The sequence below is a fragment of the Balaenoptera musculus genome, chromosome 18 (genome assembly GCF_009873245.2).
Source record: "Balaenoptera musculus isolate JJ_BM4_2016_0621 chromosome 18, mBalMus1.pri.v3, whole genome shotgun sequence".
Classification (NCBI taxonomy): Eukaryota; Metazoa; Chordata; class Mammalia; order Artiodactyla; family Balaenopteridae; genus Balaenoptera; species Balaenoptera musculus.
Window position 1 is genome coordinate 46,709,641 of NC_045802.1, and position 27,154 is coordinate 46,736,794.

Genomic DNA, 27,154 nt, shown 5'->3' on the forward strand with positions numbered 1-27,154 from the left:
TCTCTCCCCTCACCCCACACATTATTTTTTTTCTGAATAGTTTAGTAGACTGAATGCATCATATACTTTTGCCTCTTCACGGTTTATTTTCTAGGAATAAGAATATTCTCTTATATAACCACAGTACACTTATCAAATTCAGGACAACATTGATAATAATACTTTTATCCATTTTTGTCAGTTGTCCGAATGATATCTTTTTATAACAGTTATTTTTCTGGCACAGCATCCCGTCCAGAATTATGCTCTGCTTTTAGTTATCACGCCTCTTCAGTCTCCTTTAATCTGAAACAGTTCTTCAGTTTTTCTTTTCTATTTTGTTTTCATGACATTTGATTCTTTTTATGTTGGATCATATGCACATATATGTCTCTTCCTTCTGGGATCTCTTCTACTCAGCTTTAACTGTCACTTTAGGGAATGATCAACAATGTTTTTAAACTCAAACCATACCTTTTCTTGTGTTTTGTAAACTTGTATTTCCAGCTACGTGATTGACATTTTTATCTCAGTGTTTTTCTGGGACTTTAAACTCAGTATTTGTGAAACAAACTCAAGCTTCCTCTCACATTCACCCTTCCCAAAACAGAACGTGGCTTCAGCTGACTTCAAGTCAATAAACTATACTGCCATTTTTAAGTCATTTCTGTTTGAACTTTCAGAATAATAATCCTTTCCCCTTGCTCCTGTGTGTAGGTTTGTCAAATTTCATAGCTTCTACCCCTATAGTATCTCTAAAATCCTCCGCACTCCTGCAGGGAGTCATCCTGGGTCAGCTTCTCGTTACTTCTTGACTGGGGTCGTGCTGTAATTGTGTACGATAACCTCTCAGTTGGTTGCTCCATCTTTCCCCCTCGCTTAATCCTCTTGCCCAGACCTGTTCTTCCTGCCATAGTTTTGCATCCTGACTAACATCATCATTTGCCCAGACACTTGAACAAGAAAGCTGGTGGTTCACAACTGCTTTTTTTTCCTCTCTCTTCTTCCCATTTATTCAACCAACAGGTTATTTATTGATAACTGCCATGTGCCATTTGCTGTGCTAGATGTTGGTGTACATAAATAAATCAATAAATGGGAGGTTGCCCCTGCTGAGAGTCAATAGAGGGAAATGGAAAATAAGCAAACAGATTCATAATTATTATGTTATAATTATGTGTTTTGATGATTGCTATGAACTAGATTATGTGAGGAGGAGTAGTGGCTCCAGCAGGGTATATCATGATAGGATAGTCCAGAAAGGCCTCTCTGAACACTTAACCTAAACAAATATCATGCTTTTTCTAATTCCTAAATATATCTAATCATTTCCCGCCTCTTAATCCCAGGTGCCACTGCTTTAGTCAAGTCTTTCTTTTCTCTTGCCTGAACTATTTATAATAGTCTCTGAACTATCTCGCCGCTTTCAGTTTAGTCCTATTTTCATCACTTATTCTTCCAGGGTAATTGTTCTAAAACTCAGAACTCTAATTATGTCATTCAGCAGAATGGCGTCCATACAGCACACAGCTTAGCTCTTAGGGTCATTCACAGACTTCCTGCCTATCTTCCCAGTTGCAGATATTTCTTTTGATTCTCCCCCATTTACTCAAGACAAATGGATCTCTTCAAGTTCTGTAAGTGTATGGTGCTTCCTCACCCTTTTATATGGGTTCTTTGCTAGGAATGACCTTTTCTCTTCCCTTGCTCATGTATCTTACCATTCATCTACTAGGTAGATACCCATTCATTTGGTAAGAATGAAATCCATGATCATGTCTTCTATGCATACCTTAACTTCCTATCAGAAATGCTGAAGTCTTTTCTCTCTGTTTCCTAGCATTATATTATAATTGTGTGTTTATTTACAAGTCTTTCCTCTGAAGTATTGGGACTTTTTTTGAGGTCAGAGATTTTCTCTTCCCCATTTTTGCTTCTCTAGTAAGGTAAGGCCTCTACTCAGTGTCTTTGAAATAAGTAATTCTCAACAAGTATCAATTTCAGTTGATTAGAGCTTACCATGTTCATTTTGACTTACAACTTTACATTATGAAGGCAGTTCAAATGCTGAAAAGAGTGCCAAGGACTCGTCTTCATTTTACTGTATCAGTGGTTCCCAAACCTAGATGAATTTCAGTCACCTGGAGAGATTTTTTTTTTTTGGAAGATGTATTTTTTTGCCTCCCTCTACTCCTAGTATCTAGTGTACTTCCTACAAAACCCCCCAAATAATCCTAAGCTATCCATTCATCGAATATGTGTTTGAGAAACACGACAACAGCTTTTGAAAACACTTGTAAGCTATAAGTTCTAAAGAAATGCTAGTTATTACTGTCTATCACTGTGCCCTTCTTGGTGCCTTAACCAGTAATCTCAAAGAAGATGTAAGCTTCTTCTCGAAGGCTAATGCCCTAAGTACCCTAAGATTTGAAAGAACTTGAGCAACTGTTGGTTATCTTATTAAAACATTGTTATCAGACCAAGGGCCAGAAGACAGGAAATAAACAAATGTCCCTATGCTCTGAAAGACTGAAGAGGAAAGATTCTAAAACTATATACATCAGTAAACTTGAATGTAGCCCACTATGAACATTCTAAAACAGATTATTAAACAGATAGTAAGCATTTAGAAATGGAAATGGTGAAAACCAGAAGTCACCATTAGTTAACTATTAACTCTCGACAAACTACTTTTACTTCTTTTTTTTTTTGAGGTATTTACTAGAACTTCTAGAGAAGAATGCCAGTGATAGAAGGAGGTATCTCAATTTCAGCAAAACATTTTATTAAGATTAAGAATATCTTTGTAGACACATGGGAATTGTGAAATTAATAACACGGTAAATAAATGATGAATTGAAAGCAGTTTAAATATCAGTTTCAAAGAATGTTGATTAGTAGATCAACCTAGAGGGACATTACTGATGAAATGTTTACAGGCTTTTTACTTAATTCTTAACCTGTCGTTGGTTAAATCAGATTGGTTAAACCTAGATTTCTCAGTGAGCCCAGTGCGTAATTCTCTTCAAATTTCACACTTTCATTCAGTAAATAAATTTAGCGAATTGAGCACCTTGTACCGTCACATACCTCATTTTGATATCCCTCCTTCCATTCTCAGTGATTAACAGGGAAGTAACTGTAAGTTAGCCAGTATTGCATAAAATCATAGGCTAGGAAACTCTGACCTATGGTTTAAAGAAAAATTTGTTTTTAAGGGAACTCTGAAATGTTAAGTTGATGGAGGACTTCTAAAAATGAAGATTTTGTAAGAGCATTTTTAGGATTTTCTCTGTTTGAATATTATATGGATGAAAATAAAATGAAGAAGATACTCTCATCTCCATTGGAAACTAAGGGAAGCCTCAATATGGTATAAATTTCAAAGAATTTTGGTCAGAAACAGTGTAACTAGAACACTCTACAATTTAGCAGGTAGAGTATAGTGAGGTGGATAGTATATAGAGGAAATTCTGTGCAGCTCCTGGCACTCTCCAGTAGAACTTTCTGTAATAATGGAGATATTCTTTATCTGCCCTATCCCATACAGTAGCTACCAGCCACGTTGGGCACCTGAAGTTTAGCTAGTGTAGCTGAGAAACTGAATATATTTTATTTTATTTTAATTAATTTAAATTTAAATAGCTACTTGTGGCTTCAGGCTATTATTATATTAGACAGCTTAGCCCTAAAGTGAAGGGGTAAAGGCTGGAAATTTCAACCTCTTTCTCCATCATATATCTGCAGGAAAGCCAGGCTAGAGGAGAGCCTGTTTAGTTGTGCTGTATCTTTTTTCCTTTGGTGTGATTTAGATTCTCAACCAAGAGTGATGGGGTTTGTATTAAAGCAAACCAAATAGATGTAAAACAGATCAATTGCAGAGAAGAATGCTTGCTGTTCCATAGGTTGAATGGGGGCTATTTAAAATCTGAGGAGTGATGATGAAATTTGTAGTCTAAACTGACTTTTTACCAATATGACTAACTCTCCCAGAAAGAGAGAAATAAATACAAAATATGAGAGACAAGACTAGAACTATAAACTTCCAATCCCATAAACTTGACCATGGGTAAAAGTATTTGGAGAAAATACAAACATAAGCTTCCAGACTCACTTCTTATAACCTCAGCTTTCTCCCCGCCTTTAAGCAAGGAAATTGCTGACCAGATAATATTTTCCTAGTCCTCCAGTTCATTGGATAATGGAACAATCCAAACAATGTTTTGTTAAACAGGAAAGAGGCAAAATGAAGGCTTGGCTAGAACTGCCGTCATTCAAAGATTATTAAGTGATGGGGGGTTGGTTCAGGGAGGACAAGTATGAGATATATGTAAATATTTTTTAAGTGGAAGGAGACAGTAGGAGTCCTATAAAAACTGCAGAAGATAAAGAGAACATTTTAAAAGATCTATGCTAGGAATCTAGAAAGAGTTTATAGATTATAACCTATTCACAACTAAAAGAATTTAAGAAAGCACAGACTCTTTGAAACCAAAGGCTTTGCAAAAGAATAAGATGGAAGGTGACTGGCAAAGTTAAAGAAAAAAATTACATAGAAAAATGACATACAAAACTTACAAAAGGAATTAAAGAGAAAAAGGGGGGGTAGGGAGATCCAGAAAACTGAATTAAGGGGGGGTTTATAAAACAGAAACAAATCAAAAAAAGAAAAGAAAAAGCGGGCTTCCCTGGTGGCGCAGTGGTTAAGAATCTGCCTGCTAATGCAGGAGACACAGGTTCGAGCCCTGCTCTGGGAGGATCCCACATGCCGCGGAGCAACTGGGCCCGTGCGCCACAACTACTGAGCCTGAGCTGTAGAGCCCGCGAGCCACAACTACTGGGCCCGCGTGCCACAACTACTGAAGCCCACGTGCCTAGAGCCCGTGCTCCGCAGCAAGAGAAGCCACCGCAATGAGAAGCCTGCGCAACACAACGAAGAGTGGCCCCCGCTTGCCGCAACTAGAGAAAGCCAGCGCGCAGCAACAAAAGACCCAACTCAGCCAAAAATAAATAGATAAATAAATAAAATTTAAAAAAAAAAAAAAAAAAAAGAAAAGAAAAAGCAACAAAGAAGTGATGCAAACGGTTAGAGAGGAGGTATTAGACATGGAGAACAGACAACACATATCCACATTCAGAAAATTAGTGTGTCAATGGAAGAAAACAAAATGGAAGAGGAAAAAAATATTTAGAGATACAATAAAAGAAAATTCTTTCAGAAATTTATCAGAACTCACCACATTCTGGGTGCTGTGAAGAGGATGAGAAATAGCAATGTAGTAATCCAAGTGAAGTTATTGAATATGAACATTAAAGGACCATTATTAGAAGCATCTGGGCTGGATAAGTAAGTCATTTGCTAAGGAAAAAATACAGGTTGAGCTTAAGTTTTTCCTCCATAACTTTATACTTTATTTATTCATTTAGCAGTATTTATTAACAGCCTGCTTTGAGCAAGCACTTTAACACTGGGATTGAAGATTTAACAGTGGTCTCTGTCTCAGTGGAATTTACGTTCCTATGGTGTAAATCAACACATATAAATAAGCGACAAAATAAAGAAGATAATTTTAGAAAGTAACAATTATTTGAGAGAAATAAAACAAGAGTGTGATTCAGGTAAGTGAGACTATGTGAGGGGTGACATTTTTTTGCCTCCTGAGTGATGAAAACTCACTAGTCACGTGAGGACTCAGGAAGCCTGTTACCCACATGGCATTCCTGAAAAACCTACTTGAAATGGTAACCTCACTAACCAAAGAATCAAAGAAATCATTAAAAAAAAAACAAAAAAACAAAGAACTCATGAATTGAGATGTCAAGGTATAAAAGAACTGGCAGTGAATATTTAATGTAAAATTAAATCTCAATAACTATTGTCATTCTGCTTTCAAAACACATTGTAATCATAATTGTTATGGGGAAATTACAACATAAAAATAATGATTTAACATAAGTAGAGGCAAAAATAGCAACTTGCAACTAAAATTAGAGAATTGATGGTAAGAGGAAATAGTGTGTATACAATATACATAATATTGTATAATTATAATTTCCTCAAACTTCATAAGAATTAGTGGTTTTATCAAGAAATATCTATTTAAACATATTACTTAGTCAGGAAACAAAACATTAATTAAACTGAAAACAGACGATATCCTTTGTATATTGCCAGAGGAGAGGGAAGAAAAAAGAAAGCACAGACCTTATAACAAAAGATAGATAACAAGGGCTTCCCTGGTGGCGCAGTGGTTGAGAATCTGCCTGCCAATGCAGGGGACACGGGTTCGGGCCCTGGTCTGGGAAGATCCCACATGCCACGGAGCAACTGGGCCCGTGAGCCACAATTACTGAGCCTGCGCGTCTGGAGCCTGTGCTCCGCAGCAAGAGAGGCCGCGATGGTGAGAGACCTGCGCACCGCGATGAAGAGTGGCCCCCACTTGCCGCAACTAGAGAAAGCCCTCGCGCAGAAACGAGGACCCAACACAGCCATAAATAAATAAATAAATAAATAAAAAAAGAACGTGAATTTCTAAAAAAAAAAAAAAAAAAAAAAGATAGATAACAAAGCAAACAACAAAGAAGCAATACACAGAAAATATAAATTCTTAAGACGGCAGATGACCGATTGTGTCTTTTCTGACAACAGTTGTAAATGTGATGAACTCACTATTATACAGGAAAAGAAATACAGTTTGGGTCAAAAACTAAACTATATTCTTTTCACAATAATAAGTGACTCTGGATGTATAAAGATGAAAAAAATAAAATGAAAAATAACACCGGATCTAAAACTATTCTGCAATAAATATTTATTAAAATTTGTTTTAATAATTCAGGATCTTGAGACTCCCTTTGCCATGACGATATATACACAATGAAGAGGTGCTCCAGAGCATTTATGCGTCGAATTTGCCACAGGGCAAGTGCTGATTGTCCCACTTTGGGTTACAGCCCACACCCAGACTGCTCGTTGTTGCCAGGGATCATTTAAAACATGGTTTGAGGGTGGGATAGTTTCTAGATAAAATTCCTAGATAAAGGGGGGTGCCAACAGTTACTATAATGAACTGTTTACTACACTTCCTGATCAATAAATAATTGGTGAAATAGGAAATAAAGCTCAGAAAATTTAAACAGTGCAATCATGTTGTTAATTCATAAGCACTTTTTCACTGAATGCAGCTTAAGGGTCACATTAAAGTTATGATCAAAGATACAGTTCAGTATGTGGCTTATGAATTAGCTTAGAGAGAATGTGTGGTAGCGAGATCAAGGTTTCAGGTCCATTCATCTTGCAGACCTTTTTTTTTCTTTTTTTTTTTTACAGAGGTGGGTGGAGGGGGATGAGTGGGGTCTATGATCTTTTCTAAATCTAGCCAGCTGCCTCAGAAATGTGTAATTTTGGGTCACAAGCAGAGAGAATAGATAGAATCTGTACAAATATCTAAGTATTACTAGAAAAAGAACTCAAGTACATGTCCTCCTGGTGACTTATCAATAACGTTGTGTTTGTAAATGAAAGAAAACACTTCATTATATATCTGCACATTTTTTAAGATGCTTTCTTAGAAATCCAGAGTCATAGGTGATCAGTCATTATGCATATGAATTGAATCACAGAGAGAGAGAGAGAGTGTGTGTGTGTGTGTGTGTGTGTGTGTGTGTGTGTGTGTGTGTGTGTTTGTACAGCTTTCTTTATAGGCTGCTGCTCTGTTGCTTAGGGGGAAATTTTCATAGATTTACATTTCGTAAATATATCCACGTCCAAAAAAAGATACGTGTAAAATATTGGAAAGCCAGCTGACTAAATCAACTCCTAAAAACTTCAGTTAAAAGTAAGATATTTTCCACGATTATTTTAAAATATGATGTTTACTGGAAGGAAAGTCCAGAGAATTACCACAGTTGAAGTGTGAGTGTATTTCTCCCACTTGTAAATGAGCTCTTATTTCCTACAGTGTATATTCTGGTCCACAATGAGTCATTTTCAAAATGTTTCAATTTAACTCCTAATACATTTTTAAACTTGGCAGGCATATTTAGATGAACGTTACTTCCAGTTTTAGAGACTGCTTCTAAATTATACTTCAGTACTGCAGTCATTATGAAAAGTTCTTTCAGTAAAAAGGAAACAGGATTGATTGGAAGTGTATGTTTTAGAGGAATAAAAAAATGGTTGCCATGAATAAAAATCAGATAGTTAAGCTTTTAAAAATTTTGTAACTACATAAACCCTCTTAATATTATCTTAAAAAGTTGTAGTATAAGGTTCTTTTTATTGATAGAAGATACTCAAGAAAAAATAAGATTTATTCTAGATAATAAAGTTAATATTTATTGATCTCTTACTATGCCTAGCACTATTTGTGTTTTACGTGTATTAACTTTTTTAATACCCATATAATAGGTAGTAGTTTAGTTTCTATAAACCATTCAGGCTTTTTTTCTATTATAGTGCATGGAGCCTGATAACATTTCTGGACATATAACTGGTGCTACATGAATGTTTGTAAAAGCTAATACTTTATGGAGAATTTTACATATTGCCAATTCTTGATAAGTATTTAATAATTACCTTTTATAAATTTATGCAATCCTGTAAATCTTATAAATCTTCTGGCAGATTTCAGTTGACCAAGCTGTCCATTGTTACGATTTTAATATCTTAATTTTTATCATAATGATGTTCACACTGTGCCTTATTCTTTTTAACAGTTTATATTTTTTTTAATTTAATTTTTTTTTTTTTGGCTGCGTTGGGTCTTTGTTGCTGCGCGCAGGCTTTCTCTAGTTGCGGTGGGCAGGGGCTACTCTTCGTTGCGGTGCATGGACTTCTCATTGCGGTGGCTTCTTGTTGTGGAGCACGGCCTCTAGGCACATGGGCTTCAGTAGTTGCAGCACACGGGCTCAGTAGTTGTGGCACGTGGGCTCAGTAGTTGTGGCGCACAGGTTTAGTTGCTCCACGGCATGTGGGATCTTCCCAGACCAGGGATCGAACCTGTGTCCCCTGCATTGGCAGGCAGATTCTTAACCACTGCACCACCAGGGAAGTCCCTAACACTTTAAAGAGTCCCAAAAGTTTAGAGTTGGGAAAAACTTAGAGGTTATTGAAAACATTCCACCCATTTAGCAGATGAGGAAACAAAGTCTAAAGAGGTTTTCTGGCCTGTCGTGAGTTACACTTACTAGGAGCAGAGCTAGAAGTAGATACATGTTCTCTTTGTTCCCATCCACGTTGTTCGTTCTGCCACACAATTGTGTCCTTCCATCAGTAAACAGTAAACAGCATATGAAGCAGAACATGTGTGATGTTAAACAACATCAATAGGTACATCTTTTGCTCTCCAGTATGCGTATTAAAAACAACAGGCTCGGGCTTCCCTGGTGGCGCAGTGGTTGAGAGTTTGCCTGCCAATGCAGGGGACACGGGTTCGAGCCGTGGTCTGGGAAGATCCCACATGCCACGGAGCAACTGGGCCCGTGAGCCACAATTACTGAGCCTGCGCGTCTGGAGCCTGTGCTCCACAACGGGAGAGGCCACGACAGTGAGAGGCCCGCGCACCGCGATGAAGAGCGGCCCCTGCTTGCCGCAGCTAGAGAAAGCCCTCGCACAGAAACGAAGACCCAACACAGCCAAAAATAAATAAATAAATAAATAAAAGAACGTGAATTTCTTTAAAAAAAAAAAAAAAAACCAAAAACAACAGGCTCTCCTCTTCCCGTCTGAGGCGGCAGCTGGCCCCCTCTTCGCCAGCTCCGTTTTCTCTCTGCTCCTGCTTCACTTTTCCCCCCGCCGGCCCGGCCTGAGCGCTTCCGCCCGCCTCCTCGGGGTGGCCGCCTAGCCCCCGACCCCTAGAGTGCTGCGCCTTCTCCTTTCTCTGGGCTTCAGTCTGCGCCCGGCCCCTCCGTGAATGAGGGGTACGACATGATCATGCTGGGCACCGGCCTGATGGAATGTATCCTGTCAGGTATAATGTCAGTGAATGGAAAGAACGTTCTTCACATGGATAGAAACCCATATCCTGGAGGAGAGAGTGCATCATCTATAACACCACTGGAAGATTTATACAAAAGATTTAGAATACCCGGAGCACCACCAGCATCCATGGGGAGAGGAAGAGACTGGAATGTTGACTTAATTCCCAAGTTCCTTATGGCACATGGTCAGCTGGTTAAGATGTTGCTTTTTACACAGGTCATTCGCTATCTGCATTTCCAAGTGACTGAAGGGAGCTTTGTTTATAAAGGAGGAAAAATCTGCAAGGCTCCTTCCACTGAAGCAGAAGCCCTGGCATCTAGCCTAATGGGGCGTTTGAAAAACGTCGATTCAGAAAATTCCTGGTGTATGTTGCCAGCTTTGATGAGAACTATCCTAGAACTTTTGAGGGCATTGATCCTAGGAAGATGGCCATGAGAGAGGTGTATAAGAAATTTGACTTGGGCCAAGATGTTATAGGTTTTACTGGTCATGCGCTGGCACTTTACAGAACTGATGACTATTTATATCAACCATGTTGTGAAACCATTAACAGGATTAAACTTTACAGTGAGTCTTCGGCAAGATATGGCAAAAGCCCATACCTTTATCCACTCTACAGCCTTGGAGAACTGCCACAGGATTTTCACAGCTAAGTGCTATTTACGGAGGTACATACGTGCTGAATAAACCAATTGAAGAAATCATTATGCAAAATGGAAAAGTGATTGGTGTAAAATCTGAAGGAGAGATTGCTCGCTGTAAGAAGCTCACCTGTGATCCCAGCTACTCCATCATCTGTGATCGAGTAGAGAAAGTGGGCCAGAGACTTCCCTGGTGGTCCAGTGGTTAAGAATTCACCTTCCAACACAGGGGATGTGGGTTCGATCCCTGGTTGGGGAACTAGGATCCCACATGCCGTGGGGCAACTAAGCCCGTGCACCGCAACTACTGAGTGTGAGCCTACGCTCTCTGGAGCCCAAATGCCACAACTAGAGAACCCGAGCACCACAATTACTGAGCCCATGTGCCACAACTAGAGAGAAGCCCATGCACCGCAGCAAAGGATCCCGCGTGTCACAAAGAGGATCCCGCGTGCCACAGCTAAGACCCAACACAGCCAAATAAAGAAATATTTTTAAAAAAGAAAAGAAAATTGGGCCAGGTGATCAGAGTCATCTGGATCCTCAGCCACCTCATCAAGAACACCAGCAACGCCAGCTCCCGCCAGATCATTATTCCACACAACCAAGTCAACCAGAAGTCAGATATCTATGTCTGCATGATCTCCTCCGCACACAACGTGGCAGCACAGGGCAAGTACGTTGCCATCGCTAGCACAACCGTGGAGACCAAGGAACCCAAGAAAGAAATCAGACCAGCTCTGGAGCCCTTGGAACCAACTGAGCAGAAATTCGTTAGCATCAGTGACTTCCTTGTACCAAAGGATTTGGGAACAGAAAGCCAGATCTTTATAACCCCTACGTGTGATGCAACAACTCACTTTGAGATGACCTGTGATGACATTAAGGACATCTATAAGAGGATGATGGGATTTGAGGAAATGAAGCAGAAGAAAAATGACATGTATGGGGAAGACTGACAGCAGTACCTGTTACCATCTAATTAGGACAAACTTAAAATTTGGCAAATGATGCATATTGTATGAAATCAGTATTGTAAGGCCTGCTTTTGTGATCAAAACTGAGAGATTGCAGAGCGCTGTACCAGTAAATATTCCTCCCCTTTCTAATATCATGTATGAACTTGTTTTCATGGAGTGGCTCTTCAGAATTGGCAGGTGCCCACATTCTGTTCAATTTAACTGATACTAGCTTATTTTTTCTAATGAAGAATCAGTTTTGAAATGTGATACTGATACAGAGAACTTGATAGAGTATTTGTATCTTTTAATCAGCGTAACCTTTGCAGTTATGAGCTTCTGCTGCTCAAGAGCTGGGTCAGTACAGTTTGTGTGCCATCTGTCCTCTTGACATTAAGGAGATTCAGAATCGAATGTTCCATAATCAGCGACAGCACCCCTCACTCCTCCCCACCCCTTTTCATTTACATCACGTGTTATAACAGTACCCAGGCAGCACAGCCACAAGCTTGGTTTATGGGGGCCTCCAATTCTAACCAAACTCCAGACTTTGAGAGTCATTTTGGAGGAAGCCTCTGTGCGATGTTTTAACCTAATAAAATTGATGAGAGCAGAGGGGAAAGAAACCTATCATAAAGCAGGTAAATGTAGAGCTTCTTTTGTATCCCAGGTGTGGCTTCTTCAATGGACCAAACTGCAATGCAGTATTGATGTGACAGAGCCTCTGCTTCAACGATGTCTGTCTCACGATGGCTCCAAATGATTTCTGTACTGCAAAATAAAGCCGAACTCTGGAAACCAAAGCAAAACCACAACAACAAACTTCACAATGATACTGTATTAATATGGCAACTGTGGTTGCCATAATAAATTACCACAAACTTGGTGACTTAAAACAACAGAAATTTATTCTCTCATAGTCTGGAGGCCAGAAGTCTGCAACCAAGGTGTCTGTAGGGCCATGCTCCCTCCACAAGCTTTAGGGGCAATCTGTTCTTTGCTTCTTCCATCTTCTGGGGCTCCAGGCATTCCTTGCTTTCCTTGGCTTATGGCCACATCATCTCCAGTCTCTGCCCCTGTCTTCACATCACCTTCTCCCCTGTATGTGTTTTATAAGGATATATGTGATTGCATTCAGGACTCACCCAAATAACCCAGGACAGGCTCTTCTTCTCAAGATATTTAACTTAATCACATCTGCAAAACAACTTTTTCCGTGTAAGGTAACATTTACAGGTCCTAGGGATTAGAACATGGACATACATTTTGGGGAGGGACCACCATTCAACCCACTCCATATGCCTTTTAAGTCATTTGAATTAGTATTTATTCAGATCCTCCAATCGGAATATGATTTTATTTTTAAGTTATCCAACCAGAACTTTTTAAGTTATCGGCGAATTTTAGGAGTTATTAAAATTCTATCAAGTTGGATTATCTTTTCAACCTACTAACGTGACATTTAGCAAATTACTTGCTCTTGAGCAAATGGCACCTTAAAGATTCTAGACTCTGTACCATATGATGTTGTGACATATTTATTATGAATTAAAAGACATCCTACATGACTTTTAGTAACATTTTTTAAGAACATCATGGCAATGACATTAAGGGTTAAAGAAACAAAGTTGGACGTTTTCAACAGAAACAGTGTAAAAATCTAGCTTTAAGCTAAGCTATATTAACTTCATTTAGACCGTATAATTGCTTTCTTCTATATAGCGATTGAATTTTGCTATACTCTATTTAAGATTCAATAAGTAAGATCTTGAATGCTTTAATAATATAATGACTTTCATGTTTTATTTTTGTTCTACTTATTTTTTTCAGTCAGCAAACTTTTAGCCCTTCCTGGTTTTAATAAATGTATGTGTAACCTGTTTATTTCTATGGCATATGCCAGATATGTGATCATTTAGTTTCTCCTTCTGTAGAAATCATTGTTACTAGATATGAAGAAATTCCAGAAATCATTGTTACCAGATGTGAGGATATTCTCAATTCCTTTTATCCATTAAAGTGTCTTACTTGTAAATGAAAGAAGAAAACGTAACTGATATATTACATAATTCTGTGCATCACAGAACTAAATGGTATTTATTATACAGTTTTAAGTTCTCAGTAAATGTTAACTATTATTATTTGTTCTCATCATCCAGTTAGTTGACTTTTAAAGTTCAGTTGTGTCTGTTCTCTATTCAGTACGATAAAGATAAAGGGGTAGGAGCAGTCTCTGACACAATCTAGTAAAACTATTTCATGCAGATGGATAACTTGTTACAAGGCTCTCTGAAGAAGGGGATCCCTTTCCTCAACTTACTGTTTATTTTAATTATTAGTAATTTACTGTTGGGATTTCCCTTGCATTGTTGTGAGTTTTAAAATATATATCCATGTATTTTTTAAATGGATTTTTTTAGCTTAAAGGCAATGTGTTTTTATTTTACAAATGAAAAGTCTAATCTGTGTATTTGTTAAAAGCAGGAAATGAGTTAATGGGTCTTCAAACAGTGAAACTTAACTGACATCCACATATCTATTATTAGAATGCAGATGTTTTCTCCTAATTCACTGGGACCCCAAATATGAACTTCTATTAGCTAGAATATTCATAGATACTCCAAATGTAATGATACCTACCATTTCTAAAATTCTTTTTGTCCAAAATCACAGAGATGGAAAATGCCCAAAAGAATACATCTCCCAGCCTCCAGGCAAGGGTGCACCCAGATCATTCTAGTCAGATAGACTGTCCATATGTAAACCTGTAAAGGAGCTCATATACCTGTAAATGACAATGAAATGTTAGCTTTGAAATTGTTTTTTAAAGTAGTTTACAGGAAAATCAAGGTATGGTTAATAGCCTGTCATTTATGAGAATGGAATGTTCTGTATGTTGCTACCACAGGACATGTCTATTCTTACTCACTTCTCAACTTTTGCCGTTGGTTAAACTGTGCATTGATCCAGAAATAAGTCAACATGTTTAAATGGGAAATGTGTTATTAAATTCAATCATTTGTATATAGTAAACATTTTTTTTTTGGACCCCAAATAGCACTTGTAAAATATAAATCAGGTTGTTTAAAGTGCTGGTCTCTAATTTTTGAAAATTAAAACTATGAACTGAATGCTTCTAAAGGAAAACAATTTTTTAGGCAGTTTTCCATGTTGCTAGCTACTGTACATTTATATGTGTTATCCAATGTAGCAAATAATGCCTCTTTCATTATAGAAACTACCCCTTGTCCACCACTATCAATAGCTCCCTTAGTTATTAAGCATTACACTTATAAGAAATTGTAAGCTCTAACAACCTTTCTGCAAGCTTATGTCCCAGTTCTCATCCCACAAATTTTAAGCACTACATTTACAAATTAAGGTATACCAAGACATAGCTAAAGTTTATGACTCCTTAAACCATACATATGTCTTTGATGATAGAGAGCACTAGAGAAATGTTGAACTAATGGCTCAAACTTTTTATAAGCTTTCAATAAAAAGTACAGCAATAGTAATTCTTGGGGTTCATTTGAATAGAACTATGAAAAAGGTATCTAACTTTTTGCTTTTTATGAATTTTATTTATAAAAATTATGATATAATTTTATAAACACTTCTAAGAATTTTTAGTTGCCAATACTATCTGATAGGTGTTACAAATTTATAGCTACATAATTGTACCTAAAGTAAAATTCCATACAGCTAAACTCATTTTCCTTGACCATTTTATAATAGAACCTAATGGAAATTAATTGCCGTGACTGCCTCGTCCCTGTGAGAATTTGAGTATCCATTGCACAATTCTATGAAATGTTCTCTGCCTCCCTCGTTTCTTTAATATGCGGATGAACTTAAGGCTTCCTTCCTGTCAATTCCAAATGTTTAACACTGCTTGCCTTAGTTCCTTTTATTTTAAATGGGAGCCAACATCATGAACTCCGTACTTTACAATGAACCTCAGAAAACAAAAGAGAAACATATCTCTCCCCATAGTTTCAGAGGAGAATGTGGAGAAAAATACGTTGTGCTGTGCTCAGATTTCTCTTTGGTGGAGTGTGGACTATGGTAACAGTAATAGGGAGGTAAAATCTCTCTGTGAATTTTTCTTATGCTGGGCTAGAAAGTATTCAACTCAATATTCATTGAACCTTTGTGCATAACACTGTAGAAGAAAAAAAAGATCTTAAAACATGATTTTTGTTTCCAAAGAGCAGAAAGAATAAATGTATATACATATTTATATTTTAAAGCAAAATGTTCTCTATCTTAAGGAGTCGATACTGGTCTCTGAATGTCCCTATCTATTTTAAAGGAGAATCGGGAATGACCTATTAGCGGAGGTGGTATATGAAACAAGCATCTGAAGTATGAATTGTGATATGCAGATCTGAGAGAAGGGCATTCCCAAAACTTTATAAGCCTTCCTAAATGTAGGAGAAAAAAAAAGTAAAGGATTGTCAGGAAACAACAGATAACTCAGTCAACTGATTTGGAGTGTACAGTTAGGTAGAGAATATAAATAATTTCATATTCTGATAGGCCTGAAATGTCAGAATAAAGAGCTTATATTTCTTCAGTGAGCAATGAGGGGTGATGTGATGAAAGTCATTTTAGAGAATTAACTTGGCAGTAATATATCTATATAGACATTTTATATATATATTATATATACTTCTATATATATATTCAGAGTAATTCAAGATACCATGAAGAGGAGCACCTGAAGCTCAGGTGACATGTAACGATGGCCTCAATTGGTGTGATGGCATAGGGAATAGATGGGAAAATTGGTTTTAGAAATACAGCTGGGGGATGGTGACTTGTGGAGATTTTTCTACCCTGCTCTCTACTCACCACCCTCCCTTTCCTAGAGAAAAGAAATTTCTAATATGTTTGGATCCTATTCCAAGACACTGTTTGGGCCATGTTTCTAGTTGGGTAGTCTCTAGCAAAAAGGTCAAAATCATGAGGACAGCTTGCTCTTCCGCTTCCTCTTTTCCTGTGACTAGAAAAACAGGGTTGGAGATCACTTGCAATTTTCAGTCTTTGGCAGTATATACACGCTGATGTATTTAGTCTTCAGAAGCTAGCCCGTGTTAAGATGGGACTGGGACTTAATGGCCTCTCTTAAACCTTAAACCTATCTCATTCTCCATCCACATCTACCAGAGACCTCTGAATTGGGGTTTTCACTATGAACCCAGCTAATAACATAGTCATAATTTTATTTCCCATTTGCTCCTGGACTCTTTGCACCTGTCTTTTTCAAGAACATCATGCTGAGGGTGCATTAATGCATTTAATGGAGCATTAAATATTTCTTGGATTTCCCCAAATATCCTCTAATAGTACCCAGTCCCACTATCTTCACAAACAAGTGGATCCTACGGTCTGCACACATTAGAGGCAATATAATTTATGTTTCAGATTACTGTTTCTGGACGTAGATTGCCTAGCTTATGATACTGGCTCTATTGTTACTTGGGTGCATGCTTTAGGAAAGATATTTAACCTCTGTGTCTCAGTTTCCTCATCTATAAAATGAAGACAGTAATAGTAACTTAACTCATAGAATTGCTGTGAAGACTAAATTAGTGTTTGGCATAGAGTTTGTCACATAATCAGCATTAAACAGTAGCTATCGTGGTTATTAAGGACTCAGTAACTGACTAGATTTGAAAGTATGTTTGGGGCAGTTATCAGTGATTCCTACAAAATTTTGGATAGTGGAGTTGACAATGATTTCATAATCAGAAATAAAGCTTCCTGAAAGCAGAGGTGATTCATGGATGAATGAAGGTTATGATATTGATTTAGGACTTGTACTTGAAGTTCTAACACACCACTGACATAATAAAAATATGGTAAATAGATGGGACTAAGGAACTCAAGCCTGGGAGAAAGATCAGGCCTATAAGATAAAAATTTGGGACACGTCAACATTGCTGAAACTTGTAGTAAGAACTGTGAAGTTTGGGAAGAGATTTAATAAGTGCTAAATACTTTCTGTGGGTTAGATACTGTGCCAAATGCTTTGAGAGTTTTTTTCCTTCCTTGATTAATTTTTTTCTCAATTTCTGTTATTTCTCACAAATGCTAATTTTTTTAAGTGAGGAAATTAAGGCTGAAGGAGGTTGTTTTCTTAAAATGTCATAGCTGAAATCTACAAGCAAGCTATTAAACTAATGTAACTTTAGCAAGATTACAGAATACAGGGTCATCATGAAAAAAGTCAATTGTATTTCTGTATACTAGCAATAAGCAGTTGAAAATTTTGAAGATTAAAAGTTTTTTAATACTATTTGTAATAGCATCAAAAATACTAAGTATTTAAGGATAAAATTAACAAAATATGAAGCAAGTACACGACACTGAAAACTAGTAAATATTGCTGAGAAAAAGTAAGGTAGACCTAAATAAGTAGAGAGACACGTTCATAGATTGGAACACTGAATATTGCTAAAGTGTCAGTTGTCCCCAAAGTGATGAATAGATTCAGTGCAATCATGATGAAAAACTCAGCAGGTATTTTGTAGAAAATGAGAAACTAACCTAAAATTTATATGGAAATGTACAGGACCCAGAATATCCAAAATAATTTTTAAGTAAAAGATGAAAGTGCCAGGATAATTCAATAAGGAATTATATAGTCTTTTCAACAACATGCTAGAATGTTTTGATATCCATACGCAAAAAACTACACCTCAACCCTTACCTCAAACAAAATATAAAAATTAATTTATAATCATTCATAGATCTAAATATAAGGGCAAAAACTAGAAAAAAACCATAAGAGAAAAATCTTATTAACCTTGGGTTAATCAAAGAGTACATAAGTAGGACACAAAGAGCATGACGCATGAAGAAAACACTTGTTAAATTGGACTTTACCAAAAAAGAAATTTTTGCTCTTCTGATAAAAAAAGGAAAAGGCAAGACACAGACTTGGGGAAAATATTTACCAAAAATGTATCTAATAAAGGACTTGTATCCAGAATGCTTACAACTTAAGATAAACATTCCAATTTAAAAAAAAAAAAAAAAGGAGGTGAAAGGTTTGAATAGACATTTCATGAAAGAAGAAATGCAAATAACCAATAAGCAAAAGAACAGATGCTCAACATCATCAGTCATCAGGAAAATGAAAATGAAAACCACAATTAGATACCACAACAACCAGAATTCTACAATCTAGAATGGCTAGATTTTAAAACACTGTTGCTTCCAGATGTTGACAAGACTGTGGATTAACTGGAGTATCCATACATTGCTGGTACAAATGCAGAACCGTACAGTCACTTTGGAAAACAGTTTGGCAGTTTCTTATAAAGTTAAACATTAACTTACTATATGATTCAGCCATCCTACTTCTGGTTATTTACCCAAGAGAAATAAAAACATGTGTCCACACAGGACCTGTCTGTAAATGTTTAAAGCAGCTTTATCATAATGGTCCAAAACTGAAAACAACCCAAATACTCATCAGATAGTGAATGAATGAACAAATTTTGGTATATTCATACTATGTAAAACTACTCAGCAAGAAAAAGAAACCAACTACTCAACATGCAACAACACGGGTGAATCTTTTAAAACGCATTATGTTGAATGAAAGAGGCAGTTACAAAAGGCTACATACTGTTTGATTTCATTTTTGTGACACTCTAGAAAAGACAAAACTAATGACAGATGGTCAGTCACCAAGAGCCAGTGGTAGGTTAAAAATATTGACTTCAAAGTAGCACAGAGAATTTGGCGGTTTGATGGAAATGTCCTGTATCATGATTGTGGCCATGGTTATATGACTATAAACATTTGTCAAAACTCATAGACTTAAATACTCAAAATTGGTGAATTTTATGTATGTAAATTATATCCCAATAAAGCTGGGTTTCTTTGAGTGATTAAAAAAGGTATAGCCAATGGGTGGTTGTGCCAGTATTCAAATTTATTTCTCTACTTTATGGCCGGGGTGGGAGCGTCAGACAAAAAATAATTGAAAGTTGGGAAGCAGAAGAAACCTTTGCTGAATAGATAACTGATCTTAGTAAAGAGAGAGTCGTCAAAAGAGAGTGAAGAGGGCTCTGAATGTCTTAATAAAAGACAGCAATTTTTGGAACACCCAGTGCAGAGAATATAATAGTCTAATAGATATGAATAAGTTTATTCCAAGCAGCAGTAAGAGCTGGGTCATGGACTTGGTTAGCATGTTGTCAGTAATGTTCCAGAGCTTCCAATCAGAGGTTGACAATTCAAATCAGAGCCAAACCAAATCTAGCCTGCCATCTGTTTTAGCACAGCCTGCAAGCTAAAAATGGTTTTTATATTCTTTAATTATTAGAAAAAGATCAGAAGACTATGTCATGACATTTGAAAATTATGAAATTCACATGTTAGTGTCCATAAATAAAGTGTTATAGGAACACAGCCACACACATTTGCTTATGGATCGTCTACGCCTCCTTTCATGCTACAACTGCACAAAGCCTAAAATTTTTGCTTCTGGACCTTTACAGAAGAAGTTTGCTGATTCCTCATCTAAAGCATTTATGCCAGCTTTTCAGGAGCTTCCACAAGTAGCAGTGGTCATTATCCACCTCCTTCTCTGCGGCCATTCCCAGGTCTGAGTAGGCGGGTCACCGTTTGTGGACTGCTTCCTGGATATCAGCATGCTTTTCCCAGTGCATCTCTGTAGCTGGGCAAATGAAAAATAATTTGACTTTGAAGATATTTACATTCTACTAACTGGAAAAAAAGTCAAGTTCTGTGCTTCCAAAATTTCTATATTTCAAGTAATTAGAACATCTTATGGTTCATATGAAACTTGAAGAGACATGTAGGCCAGTTTGAAAAATGGAACTGCTTGGCCAGGAAAGCATGTAAGGTCACCTATCATTTTACCCATGACAGCCCTTTTTTTAAAATTTTCATAAAAAGTGTCTGGCAATCTTGAGTATTTAATTTCATTCAACAAATATTTAGTGTTTGCTGTACCAGCACAGTTTTAAGCATTTTACTCATATTAGTTCATTTAATCCTCATAACATGATGATATTACTATAATTATTCACACTTTATAGCTATGGAAACTGAGACATAGGTAGTAAGGGGAAGGTGTGGACCCACACAGTCTGGCTTTAGAATCCTTGCTTGATTTAGTTATATGTAAATATTTAAAATTACATTATGTAAAAGAATGCTTCAGTCTCATTACATGAACCTTCAATGCCACTTGAGGCACTTTTTTTTTTTTTTTTTTTAATTTATTTATATTTATTTTTGGCTGTGTTGGGTCTTCGTTTCTGTGCGAGGGCTTTCTCCAGCTGTGGAGAGCGGGGGCCACTCCTCATCGCGGTGCGCGGGCCTCTCACTGTCGCGGCCTCTCCCGTTGCGGAGCACAGGCTCCAGACGCGCAGGCTCAGTACTTGTGGCTCACGGGCTTAGTTGCTCCGCAGCATGTGGGATCCTCCCAGACCAGGGCTCGAACCCGTGTCCCCTGCATTGGCAGGCAGATTCTTAACCACTGCACCACCAGGGAAGCCCTTGAGGCACTTTTTAATTAAAACAATTAAAATAATTTTCCAAAACAAGTCATCTTCACTACTCTTTTTTTATAGATACAGCAGGTCCTTATTAGTCATCAGTTTTATACAAATCAGTGTATACATGTCAATCTCAATCTCCCAATTCATCCCACCACCACCACCACCACCCCACCGCTTTTCCCCCTTGGTGTCCATACGTTTGTTCTCTACATCTGTGTCTCTATTTCTGCCCTGCAAACTGGTTCATCTGTACCATTTTTCTAAGTTCCACATATATGCATTAATATACGATATTTGTTTTTCTCTTTCTGACTTACTTCACTCTGTATGACAGTATATAGATCCATCCAGGTCTCTACAAATGACCCAATTTCATTCCTTTTTATGACTAATATTCCACTGTATATATGTACCACATCTTCTTTATCCATTCATCTGTCGATGGGCATTTAGGTTGCTTCCGTGACCTGGCTATTGTAAATAGTGCTGCAATGAACACTGAGGTGCATGTGTCTTTTTGAATTATGGTTTTCACTGGGTATATGCCCAGCAGTGGGATTGCTGGGTCATATTGTAATTCTATTTTTAGTTTTTTAAGAAACCTCCGTACTGTTTTCCATAGTAGCTGTATCAATTTACATTCCCACCAACAGTGCAAGAGGGTTCCCTTTTCTCCACACCCTCTCCGGCATTTGTTGTTTGTAGATTTTCTGATGATGCCCATTCTCACTGGTGTGAGGTGATACCTCATTGTAGTTTTGATTTGCATTTCTCTAATAATTAGTGATGTTGAGCAGCTTTTCATGTGCTTCTTGGCCATCTGTATGTCTTCTTTGGAGAAATGTCTATTTAGGTCTTCTGCCCATTTTTTGATTAGGTTGTTTGTTTTTTTAATATTGAGCTGCATGAGCTGTTTCTATATTTTGGAGATTAATCCTTTGTCCGTTGATTCGTTTGCAAATATTTTCTCCCATTCTGAGGGTTGTCTTTTCGTCTTGTTTGTAGTTTCCTTTGCTTTGCAAAATCTCTTAAGTTTCATTAGGTCCCATTTGTTTATTTTTGTTTTTATTTCCATTACTCTAGGAGGTGGATCAAAAAAAAAATCTTGCCGTGATTTATGTCAGAGTGTTCTTCCTATGTTTTCCTCTAAGAGTTTTATAGTGTCCAGCCTTACATTTTGGTCTCTTATCCATTTTGACTTTATTTTTGTGTATGGTGTTAGGGAGTGTTCTAATTTCATTCTTCTACATGTAGCTGTTCAGTTTTCCCAGCGCCACTTACTGAAGCAACTGTCTTTTCTCCATTGTATATCCTTGCCTCCTTTGTCATAGATTAGTTGACCATAGATGTGTGGGTTTATCTCTGGGCTTTCTATCCTGTTCCATTGATCTCTGTTTCTGTTTTTGTGCCAGTACCGTATTGTCTTGATTACTGTAGCTTTGTAGTATAGTCTGAAGTCAGGGAGTCTGATTCATCCAGCTCGGATTTTTTCCCTCAAGACTGCTTTTGCTATTCGGGGTCTTTTGTGTCTCCATACAAATTTTAAGATTTTTTGTTCTAGTTCTGTAAAAAATGCCACTGGTAATTTGATAGGAATTGCATTGAATCTGTAGATTACTTTGAGTAGTATAGACATTTTCACAATGTTGATTCTTCCAATCCAAGAACATGGTATATCTCTCCATCTGTTTGTGTCATCTTTGATTTCTTTCATCAGTGTCTTATAGTTTTCTGAGTACAGGTCTTTTACCTCCTTAGGTAGGTTTATTCCTAGGTATTTTATTCTTCTTACTGCAGTGGTGAATGGGATTGTTTCCTTAATTTCTCTTTCTGATCTTTCATTGTTAGTGTATAGGAATGCTAGAGATTTCTGTGCGTTAATTTTGTATCCTGCAACTTTACCAAATTCATTGATTAGCTCTAGTAGTTTTCTGGTGGCATCTTTAGGATTCTCTATGTATAGTATCATGTCATCTGCAGTGACAGTTTTACTTCTTCTTTTCCAATTTGTATTCCTTTTATTTCTTTTTCTTTTCTGATTGCCGTGGCTGGGACTTCCAAAACTATGTTGAATAATAGTGGTGACAGTGGACATCCTTGTCTTGTTTCTGATCTTAGAGGAAATGGTTTCAGTTCTTCACCATTGAGAATGATGTTTGCTGTGGGTTTGTCGTATATGGCCTTTATTATGTTGAGGTAGGTTCCCTCTATGCCCACTTTCTGGAGGGTTTTTATCATAAATGGTGTTGAATTTTGTCAAAAGCTTTTTCTGCATCTATTGAGATGATCATATGGTTTTTATTCTTCACTTTGTTAATATGGTGTATCACATTGATTGATTTGCATATATTGAAGAATCCTTGCATCCCTGGGATAAATTCTGCTTGATCATGGTGTATGATCCTTTTAATGTGTTGCTGGATTCTGTTTGCTAGTATTTTGTTGAGGGTTTTTGCATCTGTATTCATCAGTGATATTGGTCTGTAATTTTCTTTTTTTGTAGTATCTTTGTCTGGTTTTGGTATCAGGGTGATGGTGGCCTCATAGAATGAGTTTGGGAGTGTTCCTTCCTCTGCAGTTTTTTGGAAGAGTTTGAGAAGGATGGGTGTTAGCTCTTCTCTAAATGTTTGATAGAATGCATCTGTGAAGCCGTCTGGTCCTGGACTTTTGTTTGTTGGAAGACTTTTAATCACAGTTTCAATTTTTTGCAGTCCATTCTTGCACAGTCCATTTCTTGCAGGTTGTCCATTTTATTGGCATAGAGTTGCTTGTAGTAGTCTCTTATGATGCTTTGTATTCCTGCAGTGTCTGTGGTAACTCCTTTTTCATTTCTAATTTTATTGATTTGAGTACTCTCCCTCTTTTTCTTGATGAGACTGGCTAAAGATTTATCTATTTTGTTTATCTTCTCAAAGAACCAGCTTTTACTTTTATTGATCTTTGCTATTGTTTTCTTTGTTTCTATTTCACTTATTTCTGCTCTGATCTTTAATATTTCTTTCCTTCTACTAACTTTGGGTTTTGTTTGTTCTTATTTCTCTAGTTCCTTTAGGTGTAAGGTTAGATTGTTTATTTGAGGTTTTTCTTGTTTCTTGAGGTAGACTTGTATTGCTATAAACGTCCCTCTTAGAACTGCCTTTGCTGCGTCCCATAGGTTTTGGATCATCCTGTTTTCATTGTCGTTTATCTCTAGGTGTTTTTTTGATTTCCTCTTTGATTTCTTAGGTGATCTCTTGGTTATTTAGTAACGCATTGTTTAGCCTACATGTGTTTGTGTTTTTTACATTTTTTCCCCTGTAATTGACTTCTCATCTCATAGTGTTGTGGTCGGAAAAGTTGCTTGATACAATTTCAGTTTTCTTAAATTTACCAAGGCTTGATTTGTGATTCAAGATGTGATCTATCCTGGAGAATGTTCTGTGTGCACTTGAGAAGAAAGTATAATCTGCTGTTTTTGGATGGAATGTCCTATAAATATCAATTAAATCTATCTGGTCTGTTGTGTCATTTATAGCTTGTGTTTCCTTATTAATTTTCTGTCTGGATGATCTGTCCATTGGTGCCAGTGAGGTGTTAAAGTCCCCCACTATTATTGTGTTACTGTTGATTTTCTCTTTTAAAGCTGTTAGCAGTTGCCTTATGTATTGAGGTGCTCCTGTGTTGGGTCCATATATATTTATAATTGTTGGGTGGTCCTATGTTGGGTGCATATATATTTATAATTGTTCGGTGCTACTATGTTGGGTGCATATATATTTATAATTGTTATGTCTTCTCCTTGGATTGATCCCTTGATCATTATGTAGTGTCCTTCCTTGTCTCTTGTAACATTCTTTATTTTCAAGTCTGTTTTATCTGATATGAGTATTGCTACTCCAGCTTTCTTTTGATTTCCATTTGCATGAAATATCTTTTTCCATCCCCTCACTTTCAGTCTGTATGTGTCCCTAGGTCTGAAGTGGGTATCCTGTAGACAGTATATATATGGGTCTTGTTTTTGAATCCATTCAGCAAGCCTGTGTCTTTTGGTTGGAGCATTTAATCCATTCGCATTTAAGGTAATTATCGATATGTATGTTCCTGTTACCATTTTCTTAATTGTTATGGGTTTATTTTTGTAGGTCCTTTTCTCCTCTTGTATTTCCCACTTAGAGAAGTTCTTTTAGCATTTGTTGTAGAACTGGTTTGGTGGTGCTGAATTCTCTTGGCTTTTGCTTTTCTGTAAAGCTTTTGATTTCTCCATCAAGTCTGAGAATCCGGCCGGGTAGAGTAATCTTGGTTGTAGGTTCTTCCCTTTCATCACTTTAAATATATCATTGCCACTCCCTTCTGGCTTGTAGAGTTTCTGCTGAGAAATCAGCTGTTAACCTTATGGGAGTTCCCTTGCATGTTATTTGTCATTTTTCCCTTGTTGCTTAATAATTTTTCTTTGGCTTCAATTTTTGCCAATTTGATTACTATGTGTCTTGGCGTGTTTCTCCTTGGGTTTATCCTGCCTGGGACTCTCTGCGCTTCCTGGACTTGGGTGGCTATTTCCTTTCCCACATTAGGGAAGTTTTCATCTGTCATCTCTTTAAATATTTTCTCAGGTCCTTTCTCTCTCTCTTCTCCTTCTGGGACCCCTATAATGTGAATGTTGTTGCGTTTAATGTTGTCCCAGAGGTCTCTAAGGCTGTCTTCATTTATTTTCATTCTTTTTCCTTTATTCTGTTCTGTGGCAGTGAATTCCACCGTTCTGTCTTCCAGGTCACTTATCCGTTCTTTTGCCTCAGTTATTCTGCTATTGATTCCTTCTAGTGTATTTTTCATTTCAGTTACTGTATTGTTTATCTGTGTTTGCTTGTTCTTTAATTCTCCTCGATGTTTTTTCTTTAATTCTTCTAGGTCTTTGTTGAACATTTCTTGCATTTTCTCAATCTTTGCCTCCATTCTTTTTCCGAGGTCCTGTATCATCTTCACTATCATTATTCTGAATTCCTTTTCTGGAAGGTTGCCTATCTCCACTTCATTTAGTTGTTTTTCTGGGGTTTTGTCTTGTTCCTTCATCTGGTACAAAGTCCTCTGCCTTTTCATTTTATCTTATCTTTCTGTGAATGTGGTTTTCCTTCCACAGTCTGCAGAATTGTAGTCCTTCTTGCCTCTGCTGTCTGCCCTCTTTCTGGAGGCAAAATCAATGACATCATCTGCCTTCCAGTGGAAAGAGTACTTCATGATGTACCAGTGTTGGCCTGTCTGATACGATAGGTCATACAATAGGGGGAAGGAAGTTCACTGCTTTTTATATTTTTTCACTGTTGGAATCCCTAGATGGTACTGTTGTCAGATTTTCATCTTTTGCCACAGTATCCTTTCAAAAAAATTTTTTTTCCATTTGCTCTTTTGGTGTGTTTGTGATCCTCACAGTGTGATTGATTATGTTTCTTTTTTAAGATAATCTTTAACACCTGCTTTTGGTGTAGTTGTGAGGCTGCATCCCAGAAATAATTATTATATGTGTTAAATATCTTAGCTTCCATATTTATTGATTCCTTTAAGAGAACAATATTAGCATCAAAATTTGCATTGATTATGGTCTTCGCAAGCCAATGTGTCCTCCCTACACAGTGTCTTATATTTCAAAATAAAGTTATTGAGAGAATACTCAATGGGAAGGATTTTATAAAAACTCAAAGAAAAAGTGATACCTTTTTGCCTTCTGAATGATTTGAGGGAAAGGCCTTATCTTATATTGACACCCGTACTGTAGGTATTGGTGGGGCACAGAGCCAACTTTGTCCAAAGCAACAAGAATAACTTTTGTCTCTAGATTTCTTTCTAGGACATCTATAACACCTTCAATGACCTGAACCTCCTTAAACCCCACACCTAAACCCAGGTTTACTCTCCCCATGGGGAGTCATTGTGTGTTTGATTCTTTTCGTGGACAGCCCTGGCCTGTTTCATCTTCTTTTTTCACCTTTCAGTCATGCCCTTTGCCTCCGCTGTCTTCCTTCTTTAGTTGTGTCTGTCCACACTTACCTGCCAACAGGGTGTTGCTGGAGTTTG

General features: G+C 37.2%; 2 protein-coding genes across 4 annotated transcripts in view; both read left to right on the plus strand.

Moving 5' to 3' along the window:
• Positions 1–27,154, plus strand: part of PIBF1 (progesterone immunomodulatory binding factor 1) — a 201,443-nt gene that overhangs the window by 75,297 nt on the left and 98,992 nt on the right. The window lies entirely within an intron of this gene.
• Positions 5,692–11,561, plus strand: LOC118884378 (rab GDP dissociation inhibitor beta-like). Its single transcript, XM_036832030.1, is given in 5 exon segments — positions 5,692–5,721; positions 9,872–10,289; positions 10,292–10,594; positions 10,597–10,766; positions 11,106–11,561. Coding segments are annotated over 5 exon segments (1,377 nt in total).